Source organism: Anabrus simplex, chromosome 1 (assembly GCF_040414725.1).
Source record: "Anabrus simplex isolate iqAnaSimp1 chromosome 1, ASM4041472v1, whole genome shotgun sequence".
Lineage (NCBI taxonomy): Eukaryota > Metazoa > Arthropoda > Insecta > Orthoptera > Tettigoniidae > Anabrus > Anabrus simplex.
Window position 1 is genome coordinate 1,075,563,206 of NC_090265.1, and position 26,731 is coordinate 1,075,589,936.

Below are 26,731 nucleotides of genomic sequence, written 5' to 3' on the forward strand. Positions count from 1 at the left end.
ATGTCATTAATTCCAGGTGCCTTGTTCCTATTTAGGTCTCTCACAGCTGTGTCAAACTCTGACCTCAAAATTGGGCCTCCCATTTCATCAGTATCAACACCCTCTTCTTGTTAGTGAACCAAATTTACATCTTTACCTTGGTACAACTGTTGGATATGTTTGTCTTCTTTCTGCTTTCCATCTGAGCTCTTAATATTCATACACCTAGATTTCCTTGATTTTCCTGTATGCAGCATCTACCTTTCCTAGGCCCATACAACCTTCGACAGCTTTGTACTTCTTCAGCCATTCTTCCTTAGCTACCTTGCACTTTCTATCCTCTTCATTCTTTAATCGCCTGTATTCTTTTCTGCTCTCTTCATTTCTAGCATTCTTGTATTTTCGTCGTTCATCAATCAGGTCTAGTATCTCCTGAGTTATCCACTGATTCTTAGTTGATCTTTTCTTCCTTTCTAACATTTCTTCAGCAGCCCTACTGACTTCATTTTTCATGACTATCCACTCTTCCCCTATTGTGTTTCCTTCAGCCCTTTCATTTAGTCCCTGTGCAACATGTTCCTTGAAACAATCCTTCACACTCTTTTCTTTCAACTTGTCTAGATCCCATCTCCTTGCATTCCTTCCTTTCATCAACTTCAGGTGGCATTTCATGACCAACAAGTTGTGGTCAGAGTCCACGTCTGCTCCTGGTAAAGTTTTGCAATCCAACACCTGGTTTCTGAATCTCTGCCTAATCATAATGAAGTCTATTAGATACCTTCCAGTGTCTCCAGGTCTCGTCCACGTATACAGCCGTCGTTTGTGGTGTTTGAACCAAGTATTGACAAGGACTAAATTATGATCAGTGCAGAATTCAACCAGCCGACTTCCTCTTTCGTTCCTTTGTCCCAATCCGAATTCTCCTACTGTATTACATTCTCTTCTTTGGCCTACAACTGCATTCCAGTCTCCCATCACAATTAGATCCTCATCACCTTTTACATATTGTATGAAATATTCTACCTTTTCATATATTCTTTCTATTTCCATATCATCCGCTGAACTAGTAGGCATATAGACCTTCACTATCGTGGTGGGCATTGGTTTGGTGTCTATCTTGACGACAATAATTCTTTCACTATTCTGGTCATAGTAGCTTACCCGCCGCCCTATTTTCTTATTCATTATTAAACCAACTGCTGCATTTCCCCTGTTTAATTTTGTGTTGATAATTCGGTGGTTGCCTGACCAAAAATCCTGTTCTTCCTGCCAACGTACTTCACTTTTACGAACTACATCTAACTTTAGTCTATCCATCTCCCTTTTCAGATTCTCTAACCTACCACAACGATTCAAACTTCTAACATTCCACGCTCCGACTCGCAGATATCCACCTTCCTGATGATCGCCCCCTCTCGTGTAGTCCCCACCTGGAGATCCGAATGGGGGACTAGTTTACCTCCGGAATACTTTGCTAGGGAGGAAGCCATCATCAGTACATCATTCGTACACAGAGAACTGCATGTCCTCGGAAGTTAGTTACGGCTGTAGTTTCCCGTTGCTTTCAGCCGTGTAGCAGTATCGACACAGCTAAGCCATGTTAAGTATCGACACAGCTAAGCCATGTTAAGTATCGACACAGCTAAGCCATGTTAAGTATTACTACAAGGCCATCCTCCTCTGCGAACCATGTGACCTTGCCGCGGTGGGGAGGCTTGCGTGTCCCAATGATGCAGACAGCCGAGCCGCAGGTGCAACCATATCGGATGGGTATCTGTTGAGAGACCAGACTAACGAATGGTTCATCGAAAGGGGGGTAGCAGCCTTTCGATAGTTGCAAGGGCGGCAGTCTAGATGATTGACTGATACGGCCTTGTAATAATACTCAACATGGCTTAGCTGTGCTGATACTGCTACACGGCTGAAAGCAACGGGAAACTACAGCCGTAACTAACTCCAGAGGACATGCAGCTCTCTCTGTATGAATGATGTACTAATGATGGCTTCCTCCCGGGTAAAATATTCCGGAGGTAAACTAGTCCCCCATTCGGATCTCCGGGTGGGGACTACACGAGAGGGGGCGATCATCAGGAAGATGGATACTGACATTCTGCGAGTCGGAGCGTGGAATGTTAGAAGTTTGAATCGTTGTGGTAGGTTAGAGAATCTGAAAAGGGAGATGGATAGGCTAAAGTTAGATGTAGTTGGTATAAGTGAAGTACGTTGGCAGGAAGAACAAGATTTTTGGTCAGGCGACTACCGAATTATCAACACAAAATCAAACAGGGGAAATGCAGGAGTTGGTTTAATAATGAATAAGAAAATAGGGCAGCGGGTAAGCTACTACGACCAGCATAGTGAAAGAATTATTGTCGTCAAGATAGACACCAAACCAATGCCCACCACAATAGTGCAGGTCTATATGCCTACTAGTTCAGCGGGTGATGAAGAAATCGAAAGAATATATGAGGAGATAGAAGATCTAATACAATATGTAAAAGGTGACGAGAATCTAATTGTGATGGGAGACTGGAATGCAGTGGTAGGCCAAGGAAGAGAAGGTAATACAGTAGGAGAATTTGGATTGGGACAAAGGAACGAAAGAGGAAGTCGGCTGGTTAAATTCTGCACTGATCATAATTTAGTCCTTGCCAATACTTGGTTCAAACACCACAAACGACGGCTGTATACGTGGACAAGACCTGGAGACACCGGGAGGTATCAAATAGACTTCATTATGATTAGGCAGAGATTCAGAAACCAGGTGTTGGATTGCAAAACTTTCCCAGGAGCAGACGTGGACTCTGACCATAACTTGTTGGTCATGAAAAAGTTGAAAGAAAAGAGTGTGAGGGATTGTTTCAAGGAACATGTTGCACAAGGACTAAATGAAAAGACTGAAGGAAACACTATAGAGGAAGAGTGGAGAGTCATGAAGAATGCAGTCAGTAGGGCTGCTGAAGAAATGTTAGGAAGGAAGAAAAGATCAACTAAGAATCAGTGGATAACTCAGCAGATACTAGACCTGATTGATGAACGACGAAAATACAAGAATGCTAGAAATGAAGAGGGCAGAAAAGAATACAGGCGATTAAAGAATCAAGTGGATAGAAAGTGCAAGGTAGCTAAGGAAGAATGGCTGAAGGAGAAGTGCAAGGATGTCGAAGGCTGTATGGTCCTGGGTAAGGTAGATACTGCATACAGGAAAATCAAGGAAACCTTTGGAGAAAGGAAATCTAGGTGTATGAATATTAAGAGCTCAGATGGAAAGCCACTTCTAGGGAAAGAAGACAAAGCAGAAAGATGGCAGGAGCATATCCAACAGTTGTATCAAGGTAAAGATGTAAATAATTTGGTTCTGGAACATGAAGAGGCTGTTGATGCTGATGAAATGGGAGACCCAATTTTGAGGTCAGAGTTTGACAGAGCTGTGAGTGACCTCAATAGGAACAAGGCACCTGGAATTGATGACATTCCCTCTGAATTACTGACTGCCTTAGGAGAAACCAGCATGGCAAGGTTATTTCATTTAGTGTGTAAGATGTATGAGACAGGAGAAGTCCCATCCGATTTTCGAAAGAATGTTGTTATACCTATTCCCAAGAAAGCCGGTGCTGACAGGTGTGAAAACTACCGCACCATTAGTTTAGTATCTCATGCCTGCAAAATTTTAACTCGTATCATTTACAGAAGAATGGCAAAACAAGTAGAAGCTGAGTTGGGAGAAGATCAATTTGGCTTCAGAAGAAATGTAGGCACACGTGAAGCAATCCTGACTTTACGTCTGATCTTAGAGGATCGAATCAAGAAGGACAAGCCCACGAACATGGCATTCGTAGATCTAGAAAAGGCATTCGATAATGTTGATTGGACCAAGATATTTATGATTCTGAAGATGATAGGGATCAGATACCGAGAACGAAGAATTATCTACAATCTGTATAAAAATCAGTCTGCAGTGTTAAGAGTCGAGAGCTTTGAAAAAGAAGCAGCAATCCAGAAGGGAGTGAGGCAAGGCTGCAGTTTTGTCCCCTCTCCTTTTCAATGTTTACATAGAACAGGCAGTAAAGGAAATCAAAGAGAAATTTGGAAATGGAATCACAGTCCAAGGAGAGGAAATCAAAACCTTGAGATTTGCCGATGATATTGTTATTTTATCTGAGACTGCAGAAGATCTCGAGAAGTTGCTGAATGGTATGGATGAAGTCTTGGGTAAGGAGTACAAGATGAAAATAAATAAGTCCAAAACAAAAGTAATGGAGTGCAGTCGAACGAAGGCAGGTGATGTAGGAAATATTAGATTAGGAAATGAAGTCCTAAAGGAAGTAGATGAATATTGTTACTTGGGTAGTAAAATAACTAACGATGGCAGAAGTAAGGATGACATAAAATGCAGACTAGCACAAGCAAGGAAGAGCTTTCTTAAGAAAAGAAATTTGCTCACTTCAAACATTGATACCGGAATTAGAAAGATGTTTTTCGTGTGGAGCGTGGCATTGTATGGAAGTGAAACATGGACGATAACTAGCTCAGAAAGAAAGAGAATAGAAGCTTTTGAAATGTGGTGTTACGGAAGAATGCTGAAGGTGAGATGGATAGATCGAATCACGAATGAAGAGATACTGAAACGAATTGGTGAGAGGAGATCGATTTGGCTAAATTTGACGAAAAGAAGAGATAGAATGATAGGACACATCTTAAGACACCCAGGACTTGTTCAGTTGGTTTTTGAAGGAAGTGTAGGTGGTAAGAACGGTAGGGGTAGACCAAGGTATGAATATGACAAGCAGATTAGAGCAGATGTAGGATGCAATAGTTACGTAGAAATGAAAAGATTAGCGCAGGATAGAGTGGCATGGAGGGCTGCATCAAACCAGTCTATGGACTGATGACTCAAACAACAACAACAACAACAACAACAACAACAACAAGGCCATATCAGTAAATTATCTAGACTGCCGCCCTCGCAACTTCCGAAAGGCTGCTACCCCCTTTCGATTAACCATTCGTTAGTCTGGTCTCACAACAGATATCCATCCGATATGGTTGCTCCTGCGGCTCGGCTATCTGCTTCATTGCGACACGCAAGCCTCCCCAGTGCGGCAAGGTCACACGATGATAATAATAATAATAATAATAATAATAATAATAATAATAATAATGGTTTACGTCCAACTACGTTTTAATGGTTTTCGGAGCCGTCGAGGTACCGGAATTTTGTCCCACAGGTAGTTCTTTTTACGTACCAGTAAATCTACCAGTATGACGCTGACGTATTTCAACACCTCCATATATATGCGGTCGGAGTCAGGATTGAGCCTACCAAGTTGGACTCTGAAAGCCAGCGCTCTACAGTCTGAACTGCTCAGCCCATCATCAGTCAAAGGTCTGGACATTTTTCTGATGGATCTTATTGTCAAGTAGTGCGAGTAATATCTGCATCAGAAAAGGAAATTTATACGCATGAATCGAGAGATACTCAACTCTGCTAACAACATGAGTAGTTAAATGAAGCAGGCGGCAATAACTTCACATAATACGACCTGATACATCTGATATTACTGTATGCTGTGTGTATAACACGAACAGAAAAAGAAGAGACCAGTATGGACAGACTTTGAATACTCACTATTGTCAATATGCCATAGTGTATTTTTCCGGTGAACTCGTGCACGACAAGGCGTATCCATAACAGCTCAAATGCAGAGGAATAATATCTTAGTCATGAAGGTCGTTGGAAGCCTATAGTAACTGTTTATAATTTGTAGGGGGCATGATAGGCGAGTGGTATCGTCACCTTCATTTAAAGGTGGCTGTGTTTTGAGCCCCGGGCCAATGAATGTGGGATTTTTGAAATGGAAGTCATCTCCCAGTCGGATTCCACATAAAACTTGAGGTCCTGTGTCTATGATCACGATATCCACAGTCACGCAAAACAAAAAGCTTGCTTGCCATTGATGCTTTCACGGCATCTACTTATAGACGTGATATTATAGGCTTTAGGGGCTTATACTATGTCAAGTAAATAAGGTGAAATGCCGAGGTGCCGGAATTTTATGCAGCAGGATTTCGTATACGTGCCGGTAAATCTACCGACGCGGTAATCACTCTTAAAATATGTTTAAATATGAGGTTGCATGAAAGTATGTTAAGTCATTTTGATGGTGCCAGTATAAAAACAGTCAAAAAATCTTAATTCATCAGAAATAATGTACATATAAACAATGCAGACATGTGGTTTTAATGAGCTAATTTATTACAGATGTGAACATACAGGCCACGCAGCTTGAGAAGCAGCAAACTGCAAGCAAATCCGTTCTCCTCGTCAAAGTAGGACGCGTGCAGACACCAAATCCAATCTCTGATACGAGCGACAGGCCGAGCGTAATACTTAGGAGGGAAAGGAAAAAGAGAACGAGACATGTAAGAACACGATATTGAATCTGGCAGTACTTCTGTTGTTAACATTACATGAAACCAATACTATCAGAAACATAACAGACGAAATTTTAGAAATGAAATCCATTATTTGTTATTACACTTCGTCGTGATTACTGAAGAAAAGTGGCTCGGTAAAACTAGCCCATTCTTTCGCACGGAATTCTCCCTCGTTCAATACCGTCTATGCTAAAAAGTACATTAAAAATCAGTAAGAGATATTCGGTACATATAAATCTTTCCAAGTGACCTCATATCCTCGTTCAATCGCGTCTAAACTACTGGACCCATTGTGCAGAAATTTGCTTTGCAAATACCTCAGACATTCGGTTGAAATCCAAACTTATTCTATGTTTTAATAATTAACCTTTTCGAAATGATAGCCATTAATATGTAGGCATTTACTGAACTTGCCCATGTCTAATCCGTTAAAAACCAAATGATTAGTCCTGTCACCAAACAAAATTCAGTTTTCTGAAAAAAACTTAGCAAGCCATACAAATTTTCTTTGCATCTCTAAATGGTTCTCCAGAAAATTCGACTTTAGTGTGTTAAAGCGAGCGCTCCAGGGTACCAGCTGTTCGGTTGGGTATTTGGCCTGTTTTTGGCAGGTCCTGCTAATTCAGACTGGACACCAGAGTGTACGTAGGTTGCTATTTACAAATTACACATCAACGTAAGGTAAAAACCGAAGTCAGTTTCATCGCCAACGATCGGTCCGTCAACGCCGGGTACGTTCTGCTAGTTATATATAAATTACTGTAACTAGGCAACACCAAAAATTATTGACTTCTAAACAAATGTGTGATGTTATTCAGCGCATGTTCCGTTGCGTTTGTAAATGCAACCCGTCGATTTGTTTCACCATTGTATCAACAAGAAAAGGCAGGTGTTGTTGTCAGAGGTTATGGGTCGAGGTCGAATCTTTTACACAATTCGCTTTAGTAGAAGACGTGGTGACAATCGCGTGTCGCAATAGTCATAATAACCCCTGGCAACTGCTTCAAAATTAAATGAATTAGGAGGAGAATAAACATGTCCCTTACCACAATCTTTAATACTACGAGATGTATGCTTCAAAGATAAGATTTTCCCCATAAATGATTCATAGAACTGTATTTTCGTTTTACTCCATATTTTCTGGTACTGTAGAGAAATATGAAGAAAAATCACATTCAGGATACTTGCTAACAGACCTAAGATTCAAAACTTGGATCTCTGACCTGCGCAGTGCACCAGCCCTATTATGGTGCGTATTTCATCGTTAGTTACGGAGGGGAGCCACATCAGTAAGGGATATGCTTTTCTAAAATTGCAACTAGAGGTTGCAAGTGCTTTGGGTTCAATAAATCAATTGCGCTAACCCACAGCGAGATCGTAGTGTTGTTCAGTATTTCGCATTTGAATAGGATTTTTAAATAAATTATTACCTTCCTGATTTAGCTTTTATTGTCTTTTGCTAATGCGTTGTGGAAACTTCCATACAAAAGCTTTAAAAAATCGTCATTAAGGCAATACGTAAAGAAAAGCAAATTATAGAAAAAGGTCTTGTCAAGAGCAGTAATCTTTTCAACTGTACTTGATCACTAGGGCTCGGATCTAAAAACTCTGGAAATATCATTACACCTATGCCCTATAAATAACATGACAAAAATTTGGGAAATATGACGCAAACTAAAATAGTCCAAAATCTGCTTAGAAGAGAAGCAAAATGGTCATATTCTTAACATTACTTTCTCCTTTCTATTTTGATAACTTACTGGTCGCGAAACTCTGCTATCTTCAAAATTCGTTTCACAACAAAATTTTCCATCTTCCTATCGTTTATTCCCGAAGTGGCAGGGACCGTTTGTAACAACAAAATATTTCTAAGGAAACGAAATTCAAAGTGATCACATACAAACAAAATGACTTGATACTATCGGCACTTGAAGAACGGCTACAACTAAATTATAATATGACCAAAAATATGCTTTTACACCATTTTCTTTGGTGGAGAGCTACCAGCCGGCTTGCAAGCTCATGACGACCTTGGCCTCTATTGCCCGTTTCGTCTGAATTGCGAAGAGAATACATATGTCCCTTGCCCTTACTCAACAATTAATTTTTTAAAAAATACCAGAACATCAAAAGTTCAATTTAAAATTCTGAAGCTGCGTCCCCCTCGCGCCCTCGAAAAATATTGCCCATATTGCAGTTTGGAAGGCCCCTTCTACCAATGAGATTTAGAAGACAAAGCATTCGGTTTTATCTACTATATCGCTGCCTACGTAATATACAGGCCGTACTGCAGAAAGCGCGCCAAGCCCATCAGCTGATCAATTGAGGCGAGCTAAGCGAATGTTACAAGATGTGCTTGTGAATGTAATTCAGAAGGATTGGGAGCATTCTGTGGATAAATGTGACTGTTGAAAGACAGAACTTTATATTTAAGTATATTGCATGTTTGTTCTTTAAATTTATCACATCAGGATTCACATAAACAGCTGTTATTAAGATAATGAGACCTCATAATTTAGGTTAGGTATGGTATCTTCACGTGATGAGTAATGTAAATTCAAGGGCGTAATACTTCTTGTGGAATTCATTCATTTAATTGTTATCGTATAACACGTTTTTGTTGCGAATTTAAACACAGTGTGGTAAAGTTCGCAGTTGCCACAATGGTAAGAACGTGTGCGTACCACGGCAAAATTACAACTACACAAGTAAATATGCACTAATATTTTCATTTTCTTCGTATGAGGGCAGGATACCTTTATGAAAAACGAAAATCCCAACCGAAAATGTAGGCTACCTGTTACGAAGAATGAAGAGTATGTTTCACTAATTTTCCAGAGGTGATAATGAATTCTGCTTTTGACTTTCTTCTTGCACAGATTTACAGCAGGGCGTTTTATTATTGATACAGAACATGCATAAAAGTGGACAGTAACCAAATGAACCTACATATGGTTATTTCTTGGGTTAGTAATGTTGAGTACGTGCAGTCATTTCTTCCCAAAATTAATACGAGTAAAAGCAAAACACGGTCTAAAATTGTAGAACTAAATGCAATGTATAAAACCTAACCTTCTGTTAAATGATATTAGCATTTTGATGCATACATCTTAAAATTAAACTATTGCTGGTAGATAATATTTAGATGTTAGAAGCAATGCAATGTAATAATTAATACTTAAGTAATGATTAAGAAATTATTCCTCAGCAATTTCTGCGAATGTGGGAAGTAATTAACAGATCTTGCTGGTCAGTATATTAATATTTGGGAAAACACGGGCTATTCCAAAAAAAAAAAAAAAAAAAGCTACAAATGTTTGTGTGGAAGTAAGAGTCTGAAGGATAGTACCAGAAGTGTCAAGGGAAAAAAACCAAGAAGGCTACTGTATTTATGGCCATCTAGACGTATGGATGTAAAGTCTGTTGTAATAATAATAATAATATATTTTTTTTTGCTACTTGCTTTACGTCGCACCGACACAGATACGTCTTATGGCGACGATGGGACAGGAAAGAGCTAGGAGTGGGAAGGAAGCGGCCGTGGCCTTAATTAAGGTACAGCCCCAGCATTTGCCTGGTGTGAAAATGGGAAACCACGGAAAACCATTTTCAGGGCTGCCGACAGTGGGACTCGAACCTACTATCTCCCGAATACTGGATACTGGCCGCACTTAAGCGACTGCAGCTATCAAGCTCGGTATTATTATTATTATTATTACTATTATTATTAGTAGTAGTTGTATTATTATTATTGCACTTTTTTGTTGTCTCCATATTTGTTTCAGTACATACTAATTATATGCTGGTTACACTGACGAGTAAAACCCTCAAGCTTGGACCGCGTAGATCACACTTCAAACCTACTTCTCCTAAAATGGCATAGACCTGACTTACGAGTTATAATGAGATTACATGTGTTAATGATTTCACCTGTAATATTAATACAACATTTGTGAATATTTCATAATTACAAGGTACAGATGTATCATGTCCTTGCATTACACGGGTCGGACGGAGGAAACAGTTCAATTCTTTGCGTGACGTCATCGGAGCTACTAAGGCTCTAGAAGTCTTTAGAGAGCCCTAGGAACTACAGTACGGCGTGTACATTACGAAGGAAGTGACTGTATTCATTTATATTAGCTTGTAACACTTTATCTGGGCCACCCTGTATACAATACAATTATACATTTCATACCAGATAACACATATATTCTAGGTTTTACGTCCTAGTAATTACTGTTATGGTTTTTGGGGACGCCAGGGTGCCGGAATTTTATCCCACGAAAGTTCTTTCACATTTCGGCAAATCGATCGACACGAGGGTGACGTATTTGAGCACCTTCAAGTCATCAGTTCACCTCCATAACGTAACGGTTAGCATTATTAGCTGTCGTCCTACGAGGTCTGGGTTCGATTCCCGGTATTACAAGATATTTCTTTAATGACTGACAGGAGGGCTGCTGGTTAAAAAAAAGGTACATGCAGATCACCTCCATTAGGGGCGTGCCTGAAAAGAGCTGCAATAACTCGAGGTACACGAGTTTACTTTTTAACGGCTGTCTAGCCAAGGCGGTCAAGGCATGTTCGATTCACCCGGAAGGACCTGGGTTAGATTCCCCTGTTTGAAAGTAGAGAAAAAGAGACAAGATTTCCACTTTTGGAGAGGCACGTGGCTCTTAAGTCCACCAATTCTACACTAACAATGAGTACCAGTTAATTTGTGAAGGCAAAAGTGCTGAAGTTACGGATAGTGGAAGATTTTACCTTCCACTTCTCCAAAGTGGTTTCATAGCCTGTACAGAGATATCTGATACCATCGACCGAGGCGGGATCGAAGCCGCCAACTTGAGCTCAGAAGGCCCCGCCTGAGCCACTTAGCCTGGCTTTCAAAATATAATACTTTTCTTTAAGGATGAGTGGCGTGATTGATTTTATCACCAGCTTCTCACCCAGATCGCCAGGGTTAAATCCCAACTAATCCTTGTGGGATTTTTGAAATAAAAAGCTGTGGTTTTGATTACATGTAAAACTGGAGGTTTGTGGGTATGATCGCAGTATTGAGTCACATAAAACTCCAAGCTCTCTTTTACTATTCCGTAAGGTACAAAGGAAAGAAATACTTATTTAGATAAGGTACCGTAAGAATCGGAGCGTTGGCAGAGTGGATGAAGGGAAACTCTTGCATATTAATATTGTCCTACCTAGGAGGCTGGCAGTGATGTCTCAACAGCGTACTAGTCGCCAGCATCTTGGAAAGGTGTAGCAATCCAAAGGATAAGACCACTGCTACAATGGGGCGAAACGCTGGCAATTTCACAATTAAAAAGGCCTATGTTTTTAATCACTTTCTTCTTTTTATTGTAGACGTCTTCATATTACTTATGCATAGTAGGTTATATGTTCGCCTCCTGTTCTCAATGGGTTGGCATCGAATCCCGGCACAGTCCACTCATACGCGAGACGCACGAGCCAGAAGATGTACGTTAAAGAAAACCCTTATGTTGAATACGCAGTCCGATGGCTGGCTGAGTCCCATAGAGTTCAACAATCAGCTGTCACAGATAGCCTAGGCGCCATTTCTCATTGAGCCAGAAGGTATCTAATCCATTAAATATCGGTCTACCGAGCTCGATAGCTGCAGTCGCTTAAGCGCGGCCAGTATCCAGTATTCGGGAGATAGTAGGTTCGAACCCCACTGTCGGCAGCCCTGAAAATGGTTTTCCGTGGTTTCCCATTTTCACACCAGGCAAATGCTGGGGTTGTACCTTAATTAAGGCCACGGCCGCTTCCTTCCCACTCCTAGCCCTTTCCTATCCCATCGTCGCCATAAGACCTATCTGTGTCGGTGCGACGTAAAGCAAAAAAAAAATCGGTCTATCAAGCCCACTGAACGGGCGAGTTGGCCGTGCGATTAGGGGCGCGCAGCTGTGAGCTTGCATCCGAGAGATAGTGGGTTCGAATCCCACTGTCGGCAGCCCTGAAGATGATTTTCCTTGGTTTCCCATTCTCACACCTGGCAAATGCTGGCGATCTTAATTAAGGCCACGACCGCTTCCTTCGAACTCCTAGGCCTTTCCTATCCCATAAGACCTATCTGTGTCGGTGCGACTTAAAGTCACTAGCAAAAAACAAAAACACTGAAATGTACAAACCAACCACCCTATGCGACACTTTTACACCATTCATTTCAGAGACTGACTGCTACAGGAATGACGTACGACGTAACTAGCATCGCACATACCTCAAGTCAGCTTCATGTTGTCAAAGCCAAGGATGAGACAGAGAGATCAACGAAATAATAAATGCATACATCTGTTCTAGCCCATACCAAAAGGCACAGTGCAGTATACCCCACAATGTCTCATCAAAGAAGGATCTTCAGAGGGTGAATTTCCATTATTTTGAAGTCTCCTAACATCGATAGCAGAAATCACTTAACCATTATATGAAACTTGGAAATGACTATTGAGGGTAGCTTCTTTTAAAGCATAATTCGATTCATGAACTACAGAAGACTCCACAGTAAGCCAATATAATAAGAGCTCAATGTGCTACTCTACAGTAGACCTACAGCGTCGACCATCCTGGCAGACAAATGTTCACTCATTTTAGATAGCATTATGCTGCTATTACCATAACGTCCGACTCCTTGGCTGAATGGTCAGCGATGATGGTTCTATTCCCGGCCGGGTCAGGGATTTTAATAGCGTCATTAATTCTTCTGGCTCGGGGACTGAGTGTTTGTGTTTGTCCCAACACTTTCTCCATATTCGCACAACGCACCACACTACCAACCACCACAGAAACACGTACGTGATAGCGAGTACATCCCTCAAAGTTACACAAGGTTGGCGTCAGGAAGGGCCGAATCCACATGTGCGACACAGTTCGCATTCGCGACCGCACAGGTGTGGGAAAAGCGGTAAGATGAGAAGAAGAGGAAGAAGGTTTACTTCACAAAATATTGAAAGTGATCGACGAATGACACATCGACACAATTCAACTGTTTATTGTCTGATGTGACTTAGAAACCCGGGAACTCTTCTCTGCACCAAACGTATATACAAAATTGTTCACTGTCCACACAAAATTGCACAACACTGATAACTTCTCACCAATACTACTAAAAAAATTTCAGAAAACATACAGAACTGGGGGCTAAGCGAGCCTATCTTTCATATACAAATAAAACATAAAGTAAAATATTTATTTTACATTTAGGCCCTACAAGATGGATATGCGGAAGTCTGGATAGACAGGATTCCACTATAGTTCTGATCAGATACCCCTTTTTTTAATAAAAGGAAACATATTGAAAATAAGTCTAGGGTTCTACTTAATAACTGAATTAGGCAGCAGGCTATTAGACTCGAGATACTGGCAATTGAACAGACTGGTTACAGCATGTTTGATGATGCTCCTACTTGATGTCGTGAATTAAAACATCGTGGTCAACAGTTCTAGGTACCTAGAGAAATCTGATATGTGCAACTCCCATGCGAAAGAGGCGTGACTTCACCACGCAATATTTGGGATTTTCTTGGGGATGAAGAGAAGATGATGATGCTTGTTGTTTAAAGGGGCCTAACATCTAGATCATCGGCCCCATGAAGAGAAGAATTGCCATGAAGACCGAGAGTGGTAGTTTAAATTACTGTATTTCCTCTTCTCGGTCATCGAATACGTACCAAGAGAATTGATTTGCTTTCCTGAAATGTAATTAAAATTTAAAACATTTACACGAACAACTCGAGGGAAAAACAATGTCAACCCTTCTTCAAAAAAGTCTTAGATTATAATCATACAACTACCTGAAAATTAGTATTTAACAACAGCCTAATTCACTAGAGAGAAAGAGCTTATTTTACGCGTTCATTATAGGAATCAGATTTAAGTATATATCTGATACCGGCACATTAAGTAGCATTTTAATTCGAGAGCAAAAAAAATTAAAGGCTCCTGTCATGAAAATGAAGGAATTGTAATTAAGGAGATTCTCCGAAAAATACAATGCAACATTTTTCGTTACGTTTAGAAATTTCTACTATTCTGAAAAATCCTGGCGGAAAACACGAACAAAATGAGATATCTAGAAATTTGCAGGAATAATAATATAATCATATTATAATAACAAATACACCTGGCAGTCACAGAGTAATTACGAGACTACGCGAGATTAATACGATCAACCTTCAAGATCAGCGTGTATTGGAGTTACCCCACATCAAATACAGAAGTACATAAATAACAATCAGACGCATCGATTACTTAGCTTTATACAATATTAAAGCGTCGAGTGTACTTACCTTGACTTGTCAAGTCCATTCATCCAGCAATGATGAAAATTTAATAGATGGCCGAGTGCTCAGAAGACAAACGTTATCCTACAAATCAACACTCTTATCACCCACACACACAAATAATTCACGCCTTCAACAAGTTTGTTGAGATGCGCGCTAGCACAGGAGACACGAGTGTTCGTAAATACTGCAAGGCTGATTGCACGACAGCCAACGCTATTTACGAAACAGACCGCATCAGTAGCAATGTTCAAACCTGGTAATCCTTATAAATGCCTCAATAGATCTGTTAAGCATTAGTGTAAAATTAAAGGAACATGTCTGTATGTTGCTAATGCTCAGCCTGACGTGTTTATAGTTATATCTCGCAGCTGCCACACTGACACAAAACGTCTGCGACACTTTTTACTATCACATTATCTTACGGGCAGCAGATACCCAGCCGGCTGGTTACTAGAGAACCCCTCCCACTAACCCCGACCAACCCAAACGTGGGGCTCCCCTCTCTCGTTACCGTTCCCCATCCCACCCCGCCTCGTCATTCCAGGCATCAAGCCCGGTTCATTACGCTCGCACGAGAGGCTGGGCTGCGCGTGCGACAACTGTCCTGTGCGCACGCCGTAGTGCACCGAAATTCAAATAAACTGCGCGTAGAGCTCCCAACATAGGACGTCAGTGGTTGTATGCTTAAAGTTGTTTTAAATAGGTATATGAAATTAACAATACCGCGTGCTATATACACAACTGACTTATGGCTGCTAAAACATTATTCTACTGAGACATAAAAAAAGATCTCCGAAACACGACAAGAATCTGTATTGAAAAACACTTCTCTTTCATTGGCAACGTCACCCCCCTTCAAGCAGCTTTCATAATATTTCTCTTTCACGTCCTCCCAACAAATCATAAAAATACCCTGAAAGTTCAAGTTTACAGTTCTCCGAACAGCAACATATCTCTAGGATTGACCAGAAATTATTTTCCAAATAATATCACATTTCGCAAATGTACTCAAGATCGCAGAAAAATCTACTCTACAAAGAAAACGAAATCACAATTCTATTTCTTATTTATTTGACCACTTAAGAATGGTGCAATACATATTACAACATTGTCTCCCAAGTTCAAGTCATTCAGTAGCCATAAAAATGTATGTATGCTTTCTCTGAACATTTAATCAGCTGTACAGGCTAAATAACAAAATGATCACAGACATAAAATAAATACAGCTGATACTCAATACCATAATATTTGAAGATGAAAAAGTTAATGACACTTAGTATGGTAATCAGTTGTATTGCAATAAATTTCATATAGTATTTCCACATCATAACAAATGCCCAGAATATTCCTATTTATATGTTAGTACAAATTTTTAGAGAAATCCAAACACCATGTGTTGTTAGGTCAAGCTTCAATCCTTTAAAATTGCACAGGCCACCACCAAAGCAAAACCGCACAAGATTTGTTTAAACCCTACAATGATGGCAGACACTATTCGAACTTTTTAGCGCAATAATAACAATAATTCACGACTAAATAAACATAACTTTTCACAACGAATTTGTCCTTGCAGTTTCTACAGCAGCAGCAGTAGTGTGCAGAGGACCATAAAGATACACAGATGAGTTTTCTTTTTAAACTCCATTCCAGAAAGTGTCCCAGGACCATGTCCTGATTGTTTTTTTATTCTCTTTCAAATGCAATCACGAACACACGATAGTAGTTTGAAAGCAGCTAGTGCAGTTAACTATCAATATTAATTATTAATATTATTTACAGGTTAACAAGCAGGCATTTTCAAATATACAAATATTCAAGCACCCGAGAAGCACTTCAAACAATATCCACCAATGAAATAATATCTCAACATTGGTCACGACAGGGTCATTATTATTCTTTCCGAACTGATATATATATAAAAGTATTTATGCATTCCTTACCATAAGTGGGTTGTTTAATTTTCAAAGTCAACACTATCAATACCAACTTCTCGAACTAAGACTACAACCGAGTTCATTATTTCTACGAACGCACGATATGGTTTATGATCAGTCACAAAATTTTGAAGGAAGGTGTTAATTCTAAAGTTATTTAAGAAGTTAATACAATAATAATAAAATTCAACAGGAGCATCATATGATTCGTATAGCATCATGTGGATGTTTTAGCATGTCAGAATAATCTTACCTATTTAGCAATGGTATAAATTAAACCAAAGTGATACAAGGATCCACCAAACAAAGTTGTCACATACACAAACATTGCGATTAAAAACAAAATTTCGAATAAACTAGCATTAAAACAAGCACTATTTATACGTCACGTTTTACAGTCGGCCATTTTATACAAAACTTCCTGTTTTGGCTCAGAATTATTACTTTGAATTAATTAACAAACAAATTCAACTCATAAAAGCCATTTTAGTACTCATTAATAATTCTGCTAGTTATATTTAATTCAGTATATTACGTTTTAATGCTACAGAAGAGTTCACTAATTATATATATGTTGCAAACATGACGATTATCCGCTGTCCACCCCTTCTGTCAATATTTTACAATATAATAAATATTTAAATTACCTCTTGAAATGAAATGCTCAAGGTAAGTCAATTCTATGTTTCGGTACTCTATAAGAAGCGAAATAACGTGTTATGACAGCATAGTGAAAAACTAACCTCACTTGTTTCCATTCTACTATATGGAAACATTGCTGCGACCCATATTTGCCTTGTCAATTTTGCATTCTTCTTTGTTCAAAAATTCATCAGTTCACCTATATACAGTGAATGACCAGAAGGATCCTAAATTCTGACCTAGTTTTAAATAATATGTACATTACAGGTGCCAGGCTGCTTCATCTGCATCGATGGAGAGCTCCGAACTTACGAAATTTTCGGATGATGTCAAGATCAAGATATTTCGGTGTAAATTATGTAATTCATGTTAGTAACCAAAGTTGCATTGTCAAATCAATCTCAGTGGTTAATTAGTATGTGCTGCTTTAATGAAGGCTTTTTTTTTTTTTTCATTTATTGTATTAAAGGCTCAGGTCTTGAATTTCGAGGACTTGCAGTGTCCACAGAAGACATTCTTGTTAGGGATGCTACATTAAATGGCTGGTTGCAAGTAAGTACCATATCTATGATTGATGAATACCGTAGTCATATTCTTTTCAATATATTGGACAACTTACTCTTTCCCTTCTTTAGATGGAGTTAATGTGTTCATTTGGTTTAGTATGATTTTCGGTGAAGCCTATCTTACATCCGGGAATAGTGGGTTCGAACCCCACTGTCGGCAGTCCTGAAGATGGTTTTCCGTGGTTTCCCACTTTTACACCAGGCAAATGCTAGCGCTGTACCTTAATTAAGGCCACGGCCACTTCCTTCCCATTCCTAGGCCTTTCCTGTCCCATCGTCGCCATAAGACCTATCTGTGTCGGAGCGACGTAAAGCAACTAACAAAAACCTATCTGGTGAAGTCACTGAGATTCAAATAGTGGTAGCTGGGTTGATTGATGAATCATCCAACATTTCCCCACAGAGTTTGAGATTTAATGAAAAAACAGTCTCAATTTGAAAGTATTGGAATTGCAGGCCAATTATAGACAGAATAAAAAATAATATATCAAAAATGATAATTCTCTTTTCCTAGCTCTGAGCTGATCAGTTTAAGAAAAACTGTGGTGCTTTGAATTAGATGAGTCCTTCAACATATTTCTTGTCACAGCTGTAAGGAAATAGGTGATGAAGAATTACGATAATACATGTCTAAATAGGAATGGCAAAGATTTTAACATTCTTTATCAGTTGTCTGAAGGAAATAATCCCTTTCATTTTTCCCTGAATGCCCTGGTGGACTGAGGTAATGACTTTTACTGCAAATTGTGCTGACTACTCTACTGTCATTTAATTATATTTTGTAAGCATTGAGCACGTTCAATCGTAGCAAGAATGGCCAACCTCGGTACTAACAGTTTCTGAATGTTAGAAGGCATTCCAATGAGGTAATTCATTTATCACTGAAAGACAGTAGAGAACTTGGCGTAGTTCGTTGTAATCGTTGTAATTCTTACATCACCTCGTGAAATGTTGACACTGACGAGAATAATTTTGTAACAATTTTCTCTCCAAAAAGAAAGCTTTTACAGTCTCTTGTTGTTTCCACTGAGAATAGATGCTACAAGTAATTTTAGACCAATACAAGTTATTAGACTAGCCTTCGGAAAAAATAAATTTATAGCAAAAAGAAAGTAGAATGCTGTTAAGCAGTACCGGTACTACATATATTAGCTGACTTGAAGAACACCGTGTTTGAGATGTATATGTTGTGATTTGTGTAGAATATTAAACTACAAACTTGTTCACTACCAACTTGATTACAATTCAATTAAGTTAAATGAAGCAACTTAATACAGAAATATTTTAAATATAAATCTGTACCAGTACTTATTATTGATACGTTACAATTGGCTCTCAAGTAGGCCTATGAACACTCCTCTGGGATCCCAAAGTACCAACAAAATCAAAGCTGGTGATGTTCAATCAGTACTTCATACCAATCTTAACCTATGGTATTGAAACCTGCACTAAGAAAGACTCATCAAGGTTGCAGGCATCCAAGATGAAGTTCCTTAGGTCCACAATTCAAAAACCAAACTGGACAAGTTGAGAAATGATGTGGTTAGGAAGGAAGCTGGGATTGTTACATCATGGTTAGATCGGATCAGCATCTCCAGACTGAGGTGGTTTGGGCATGTAATGAGGATGGAGCCAACAAGGACAGCATATGTTAACTTGGAGTGACATGTGGCAGGGAAACGGATGGTGGGAAGACCAAGAACCCACTGGATGGACGTCGTAAAGATGGACATTGCAGATCGGTGAAGGACACTGGAGGACGTCATTAACAACAGAACATATCTCAGTAAGACAGAATGGAAGAGGCTCGTCAACAGTACCCGGGAAACTGGAACTGTAAAATGATGATGATGATTACAATTGGCTCTAAGTCGCACTGACACAGATAGGTCTTATGGCAACGAATTGATAAGTTACCATCTGCAGCATTTCTGCAAGATGGTGGTGGCGGTGATTATTGTTTTAAGAGGAAGTACAACTAAGCAACCATCCTCTATTAAAACTAATCAGAAAGAAAAAGCTGGATGGGTCTGACACTTTCAAAAATGAAGGTATCGGCCAAAGAAAGACAAGGGCTTTGAAGGGCTTCCTAGGCTTTCAATGCTCTAATACCATTGGGGTTGGAAAAGAACAAGAGTTGACAAAGGGAGGTCGGATAGGATAGGTGAAAGTAAGGAGCTTGGCACAAGTAAATGGAAGCAACGGCAGGACTCAGCTAAGAGTCCCATTATCACCAACCCATGCTCCCAAGTTAAGAACTCCTGGGGCTTTCTGTCAGAGTACAACAGTGTTTATGGAAATGCTAAACTACTGGAGAATAAATTCTACTGGCTTATGAAATTTGAATGACTTGTACAAACTATTTTAGTGAGAAGTCCCATCTTTTAGGAAAGATTACAATATCAAGATAAAGTTGGAATTCAAGAGGACAAATTGGAGCAAATATGTTTATAGTAGGAGGAGTTAGGGATTGGAATAATTTACCAAGGAAGATGTTTCCAACTTCTTTGAAATTATTTTACAAAAGACTAGGTAAACAGCTGATAGGGAATCTGCCAAAGGGGCTACTGCCCTAAATGCAGATCATTGATGACTGATTGGTTATCTCTATCAACATAATGATTATACAGTAACACTACTGCAAGTGAATTACTTACTTACTGGTCGGCGCTACAGTCCATGTAGGTCCTTGGCCTCCTTAATCACCTGCTTCCATTCGTCCCGGTCCTCAGCTTTCCTTCTCCAGCATTTAATTTCCATCTTTCTAAGGTCGTCCTCAATCATCAATCCATTTCCTCCTGGGCCTTCCTCTCCTCCTTCTTCCTTCTGGTTTTCCTATAAAGATGTTTTTGACAGTACTGGTTTCTGCCATTCTCTGAACATGACCAGCCCACCTAATTCTTCCCTGCTTAATTTTAACAACAATATCTGGCTGACCAAACAATCCTTGCAACTCTGCATTTGTCCTCTTTCTCCATCCGTCCTGATCTCTGACTGCTCCAAATATCTTTCCCTTTCCATGTATTCTCTCTGTGGTCCTTCCTCTTGCTCCCTCTTATCTCCCAACTTCATATACTTTGTTTTATTTATATTCACTAGCTGATGTACCCGTGCTTCGCTACGGAATTCTACATTGTATACAGCATTCTAGGTTAGGTAGTGTAAACGTTGTGAGCAAGAGTGGATTAACTTGCATAGCTCTTAACGTTACCCTAGAAACGCGACGGGGAAGTCACCAAACGTCTTTTCTCATGTGAAGACTGTGTTTGGGAATTTTCATTGTAATGGTAGGCCCGCTTGCCTACCATCAGTCACAATCAGGTTGGGGAGTTTTCATTATAATGGCAGACAGTCACTCTCCAACTGCCTTTTTAGATCCTCAGAAAGACTCTCTTAGTGGTTTTCCCAACTGAAATGAACATAGGTCATTACAATGACGTCAGTAGGAATGGTGCAATTAAAAGCAATGCTTTCATATAAAATAATCAAATGAAAAATCTCACATTTTCTCACTTTTAACAAACAGTACTACGCTGCCGATCTAACAGTCCAAAGTTGCAGAGCTGGAATAACCAGGCCGCAGACGTCCGTGATCTGTGAACACTCTTCGGTTTTTAACGGTGGGTGGGGAGAGTTTGAATAGTGAAAGTGGAGAGTCCCAGAGCAGAAACGTTTCTCGCCTCTCCAGGACTCCTACAGTGTCCGACGACCAGACTACACCGCAAGTCAGACACGGAGGTACCCTCTTAAAAATGTGTTCTGAATAGGTGGACTGATTCCTGGCCCTGAGGTTTCACCTCTGGACATTGTCTCATTCATCCTGCATCCCGTAGCCACGTCAAGCACCCATCCAAGCATTTTACTACTCACTCAAGTCCCCTACAGTGCTCCGACTCCAATCATAGCATTCTGCTATATATGAACACTAGACGCAAGTTCCTTGCAAGTTATACGCCTCCTGTTAGCATTCTGCTAATACGAACTCTCTCTACAAGTTACACTTGTTATTATACATGACCGATAGTTTTCGACTATCAAGAACATTCTCTCATTTGAACAGACTGTCTCATCAAGACAAGATTGAATGTATATAGGAATCGCCATTTGTACCTATGTAAATAATACTCAGGCCCTCAGCCTACTACCTTATATTAACATTAAACGCGTGCAACTCAACAAGCTTCAAGAAAAGTTTCGTTCTATTTCATGTACATATTGTAAAAAATGTGTTGAAGTAATAAACTTTTATGTTGTGGCTTGTATACCAAGTTGCTTGTATACAACAGTTTCCCTATGGAGAAATTGTTTTGTCCTATTGGAAATACTTCAGTGTAAATTCAGTATTGTCTAGTTGCTCTTCAAGGATAATAAAAAATATGTCCTGGTAATCACCAGTAGTCACAATCCCTTTCAACAAAGCTAGCCCAGTGACTCTCTCAGCAGAAATTTCATATCAAAATAATGCCTAATTTTTGCAATTAAAATTGTTTGTTAAGAAGGTAGCCATATGTTTTCAGTGTCAATTCTGTTAGTACAACTTTGAAGCTTTTCAGTGTGTTGAAACATTAATTTAACACATATAATATTATAACATACCGGTACCTGTTAATTTATTAGTGTGTTGTTTTACAGATCAAAAAGCTTTCAAGTTTTGTGAACAAAATTATGTTTTGTGGACTCACAATGCTGCTCTATGTCCATGTGTAATGAAAATTCACATACTCTGAAAGTCAAAACTTCATCAGTAAACCATGTCATTGTTAACATTTCAGGGTTTACTGCTAAGATACTTGTGTATGAGCTGCAGTTTTGATTGCAAAAATGATCATGGTTCTTGGGGCATTCAAAAATGAGTAACACTAAATGTATTTCTTTCACAGTAACCATTCATTGAAACAAAATAAATACAAATTATATTAGAGGCATTCCTGGCCAAAGTGTATGCACTTTTGCTATCGCTCCAGCAGTTACCGTAGGTATGCAGCAAACCATTCTTTGGGGGTAAATCGTGTTGCTGCAGGACAACTGCCTGAAGCTCAACGTTGGAGGTAAACTTCTTACCCTGCATGACAATTTTCATTGCATTGAACAGTCGCTAGGGACAAGATCCAGCGAGTGTATCCTAGAGCATCCAGGGTAGCAGTGGTCTGCTGACTGCCACGTGGCTGTGCATCATTATGCTAGATAAGATCACTGCATCCTCATTTTCCATAGCAGCATTGCTGAATGTGTCGACAGAATCAGCACAGTGAATTACAGTACCGATCACTGTAGGTGATCACATTGGAGGGCACAGAAGGATCCTCTCTTGGTCCCGGAACATAGTCACCATTTGCTTCTGGCTGAATAGTCCCAGCCATGACTTCTTGCAGGGAGGGCTCTCAACAACTGTCACTCCATGGACTGGTGTTTCTTTTCCAGAGACTCGAACTAGAACCACGACTTATTGACAGTGCCCAGATGCTCTAAGAACTCTGCTGGATGTGCTGTACAGCTGCAGCAACTATTGGCTTGTCTCCACATACTTCTGTTTCTGTGCAATGGTGAGAAGACTGGGGCACCCAATGGGCATAGACCATTTTCAACTTCAAATCCTGGTGGATGATGGTGTGCAGTGTTCCACATAACAAACCTGTTACATTCTTTTGTTCATTGAAAGTGATTTGCCTGTTCTCCAGAGTCAAGTCGCACATGCGGAGAGTATTGCCTGGTTTGCATGCAGTTGCTGACACCAACTGTTTTTGCGATTTTCAGTACAGTCCTAACCATCTTCGAACTCTGCTATCCAGCAAACACAGTTCTCTGACTTCACACTGCTTCCCCACATGCATGTGATGTTTGAAGCAGCCTGTCCTAACCTCTAGAGAAACCACACAGTCCACCGTTGCATATGATTATCTCTCATGTCATCTGAGTGTTGTCCAGGAATACATCAATATATGAGCACGAATAATGCAGCACTGTTTTACCTGTGTGCAATAGCAATGTCATGTGGTGGCCATGAGAACATTGCATGTGGAGCTTCTCAATTGGAGGTAAACAGCTGAAGTGTAAGGATATGCTTACTGTACCCAACATGCATGAATTAGATTTTGCATTCTCCTCAACAAAACTCCATCACAAACAGTGGAAATGTCGCAACAGGCCATGGGAAAAATGCAAGTATTTGAGTGACGTAAACAATTTAGGGAGGGTAAAACTGATCTCAAGGATGCTCCATGCCCCAGGCAACCCTCAACCTTTGAAGACCGAATGCAGTGTCAACACACTTAATATCATCTTGTGGGAAGACCATCGTGTATTAATAGTGCAGTTTGCATTGAACATGACTATGTTCTATGGATCAATAAAAACATCATACACAATGTTCTTGGCTATCGCAGAGTAGCAGAAAAGTGCCTTGTGCGATGAATGACAAACAGAAGGATCACCGTGGTGTGGCACGTCAGCTTTGGCAAGGGAGGCTTCAGCGAGAACCAGATATTTCGGCCAAAGTCATCACATGTGACAAAACCTGCTTCCATCATTAGCAGTGCCCTGTTATTGCTGATTACTACTGTGAGGTATTTAAGGAGCCACTCAAGAGGAAACTTACCAAAAAAAAAAAAAAAAAAAAAAAGACCACACCTTTCTCATATGGGATGGATTCTTCATCAGGACAATATGCCTATTAATCTTGCCATCAAAACTGAGGAAATAATCACTGCATTGGGCATTGAGGTGATGCCATATCCACCTTATTTGTGGATCTAGCACTAGCACATTACATTGAAAAAAGAAGCTTCAGGTTCATCAAACAATAAAACAAAAAATAAAACAATAAAATTTCAGGTATACTCAACACACTATCCATGAAGGGCTTCAGGCAGTGTTTTGAACAGTGGACTGAACACTGTAACTGCTGTGTTTTGTCTGAAGGGAAATGCTTCTAAAGTCTGTAAGTGAATGTGAAGTATTTTCTAGTAATAAAATAATTCTGGTTATTTTTAATAGCTCCTTTTTCACTTACACTGGGCACTCATTTCAAAGAGCTACTTTTTAAGAGTTATGAGGGAGTGGGAATCATTTTTGAACACCCTAAATAATACACTTATGTTAATAAAAACAGAACACCTTGAAAGACTAGAGATAGGAAGTTCATATTCACAGGACATGTTCATTAGTATGCTCTGCAGAAACAATTAGCATTTCAGTCACCTAGGTTCAGCATGTGTCCTGTTGCGTAGTAGGTACTGGGTCCTCCAAGGGTACTGATAACTTGTTCCATGCGTGACGGCATTGACGCGTAAAAGGCACGAATGGCATCCTAGGTTCTAGCCATCCATGCTGCATTCACCTGGTTCCACAGTTCATCGTTGGTAGTTGGCATTGGGTCACAGCGCTGCACCCGTCATTTCACCATATCCTACACATTTTCGATTGTGACAAGTCTGGTGATCGGGCGGGCCAGGGCAATAGTCTGACATCCTGCGACAACAAGAAGGCACGTGTTCATGCAGCAACATGTGGTCCCGCATTGTCTTGCTGAAATATGGCGTCTGGGGTGTCATGCAGAAAGGGTATGGCTACACGTCGCAGGATGTCGTTCACGTAGATCAAACTGGTCACAGTGCCCTGGACACGCATCATCTATGATTTGTGGTTATACCCAATAGCACCCCACACCATAAGGTCTTGAGTTGGTGCTGTATCAGAAATGGCAAAGCGTGACTCATGGTACAGAAGGTTTAAACGAACGGGTAATGCTAATGACTTTGAAAATTACCGCGTTCTCCGCAACAGGGTTAAACAGTTAATCAGAAACAGTAAATATAAACACATATGTCAAGTATCGAAATGCAAGAACTCGACAGAAATATGGAAACAATTACGAACGATGGGTATAGGTCGAAATTTATTAAAGCAGGCGCCGAATGTATCCCTTGATGACTTAAATTTACACTTCACGTCGGCCGAATCCACTGTAAGAGCAAATAATAATAATAATAATAATAATAATAATAATAATAATAATAATAATTTTCATAACTGTACAAGTAATAATAATAATATTTTTATAACAGTAATAATAATAATAATAATAATAATAATAATAATAATAATAATAATAATAATAGTAATAATAATAATATTCATTTTATGGTTAAGTGTAAGAGAGGGCCGTGAGCCTTAACTTCGCCACAAATGAAGGCATGAAATAAATAAATAAATAAATAAATAAATAAATAAATAAATAAATAAATAAATAAATAAATAAATAAATAAATAAATAAATAAATAAATATTTAAATACATTTGTGTTTAAAGAGGTTGGTATAAATGACGTAAAACGAGTTATGTATTCTCTCAGATCAAATGCTGCTGGACACGATGGCATACCTCTGTCTTTCTACAAATATATCATTGGCGCCATTCTGCCGATCGTAACACACATTATTAACTACTGTTTAACCCAAGGAATTTTCCCTACGGCGTGGAAGGATGCCCTCGTCATCCCAATCCCAAAAAAAGGATGGACCCAGTATTCCTTCAGATTACCGACCAGTTTCTATCCTACCACCCCTATCCAAAGTGCTGGAACGCCTGGTACATGAGCAAATCCTTACGTACTTACATAAATATGCTTTACTCGACTCTTACCAATCAGGCTTTAAGAAAAAACATAGTACCATGACAGCTCTGCTGAAAGTGACAGATGACATTAGATATGCAATGGACAACAAACAAGTGACAATACTTACTCTTTTAGATTTCAGTAGCGCATTTGATACTGTCGATCCTAGGTTGCTTCTTTCCAAATTACAGTCCTTAAACTTTAGCCAGAAAGTGCTGGAATTTTTCTATTCTTACCTCACAAACCGCCGGC

General features: G+C 39.6%; 2 protein-coding genes across 5 annotated transcripts in view; one reads left to right on the top strand and one right to left on the bottom strand.

Annotated features, from left to right (window-relative positions):
- Csk (C-terminal Src kinase) overlaps positions 1-17,054 on the bottom strand; it is a 664,783-nt gene extending 647,729 nt beyond the window's left edge. For 2 of the 4 annotated variants that reach the window (XM_067137182.2, XM_068225400.1), the window contains exon 1: positions 16,911-17,054. The gene's annotated coding sequence lies outside the window, so the exon portion shown is untranslated. Of the gene's footprint in view, positions 1-14,726; positions 15,158-16,910 lie in introns of those variants that run through there. The other 2 variants (XM_067137181.2, XM_068225399.1) reach the window with 1 other exon arrangement.
- Positions 17,055-17,219: 165 nt separating this feature from the next.
- Positions 17,220-26,731, top strand: part of LOC136858001 (protein FAM169B) — a 44,098-nt gene continuing 34,586 nt past the window's right edge. Inside the window, exons 1-3 of the mRNA XM_067137183.2 lie at positions 17,220-17,326; positions 17,567-17,667; positions 17,769-17,851. Of these exons, the coding sequence (XP_066993284.1) occupies positions 17,313-17,326; positions 17,567-17,667; positions 17,769-17,851 (198 nt within the window). The 5' untranslated portion in view covers positions 17,220-17,312. The remainder of the gene's footprint in view (positions 17,327-17,566; positions 17,668-17,768; positions 17,852-26,731) is intronic.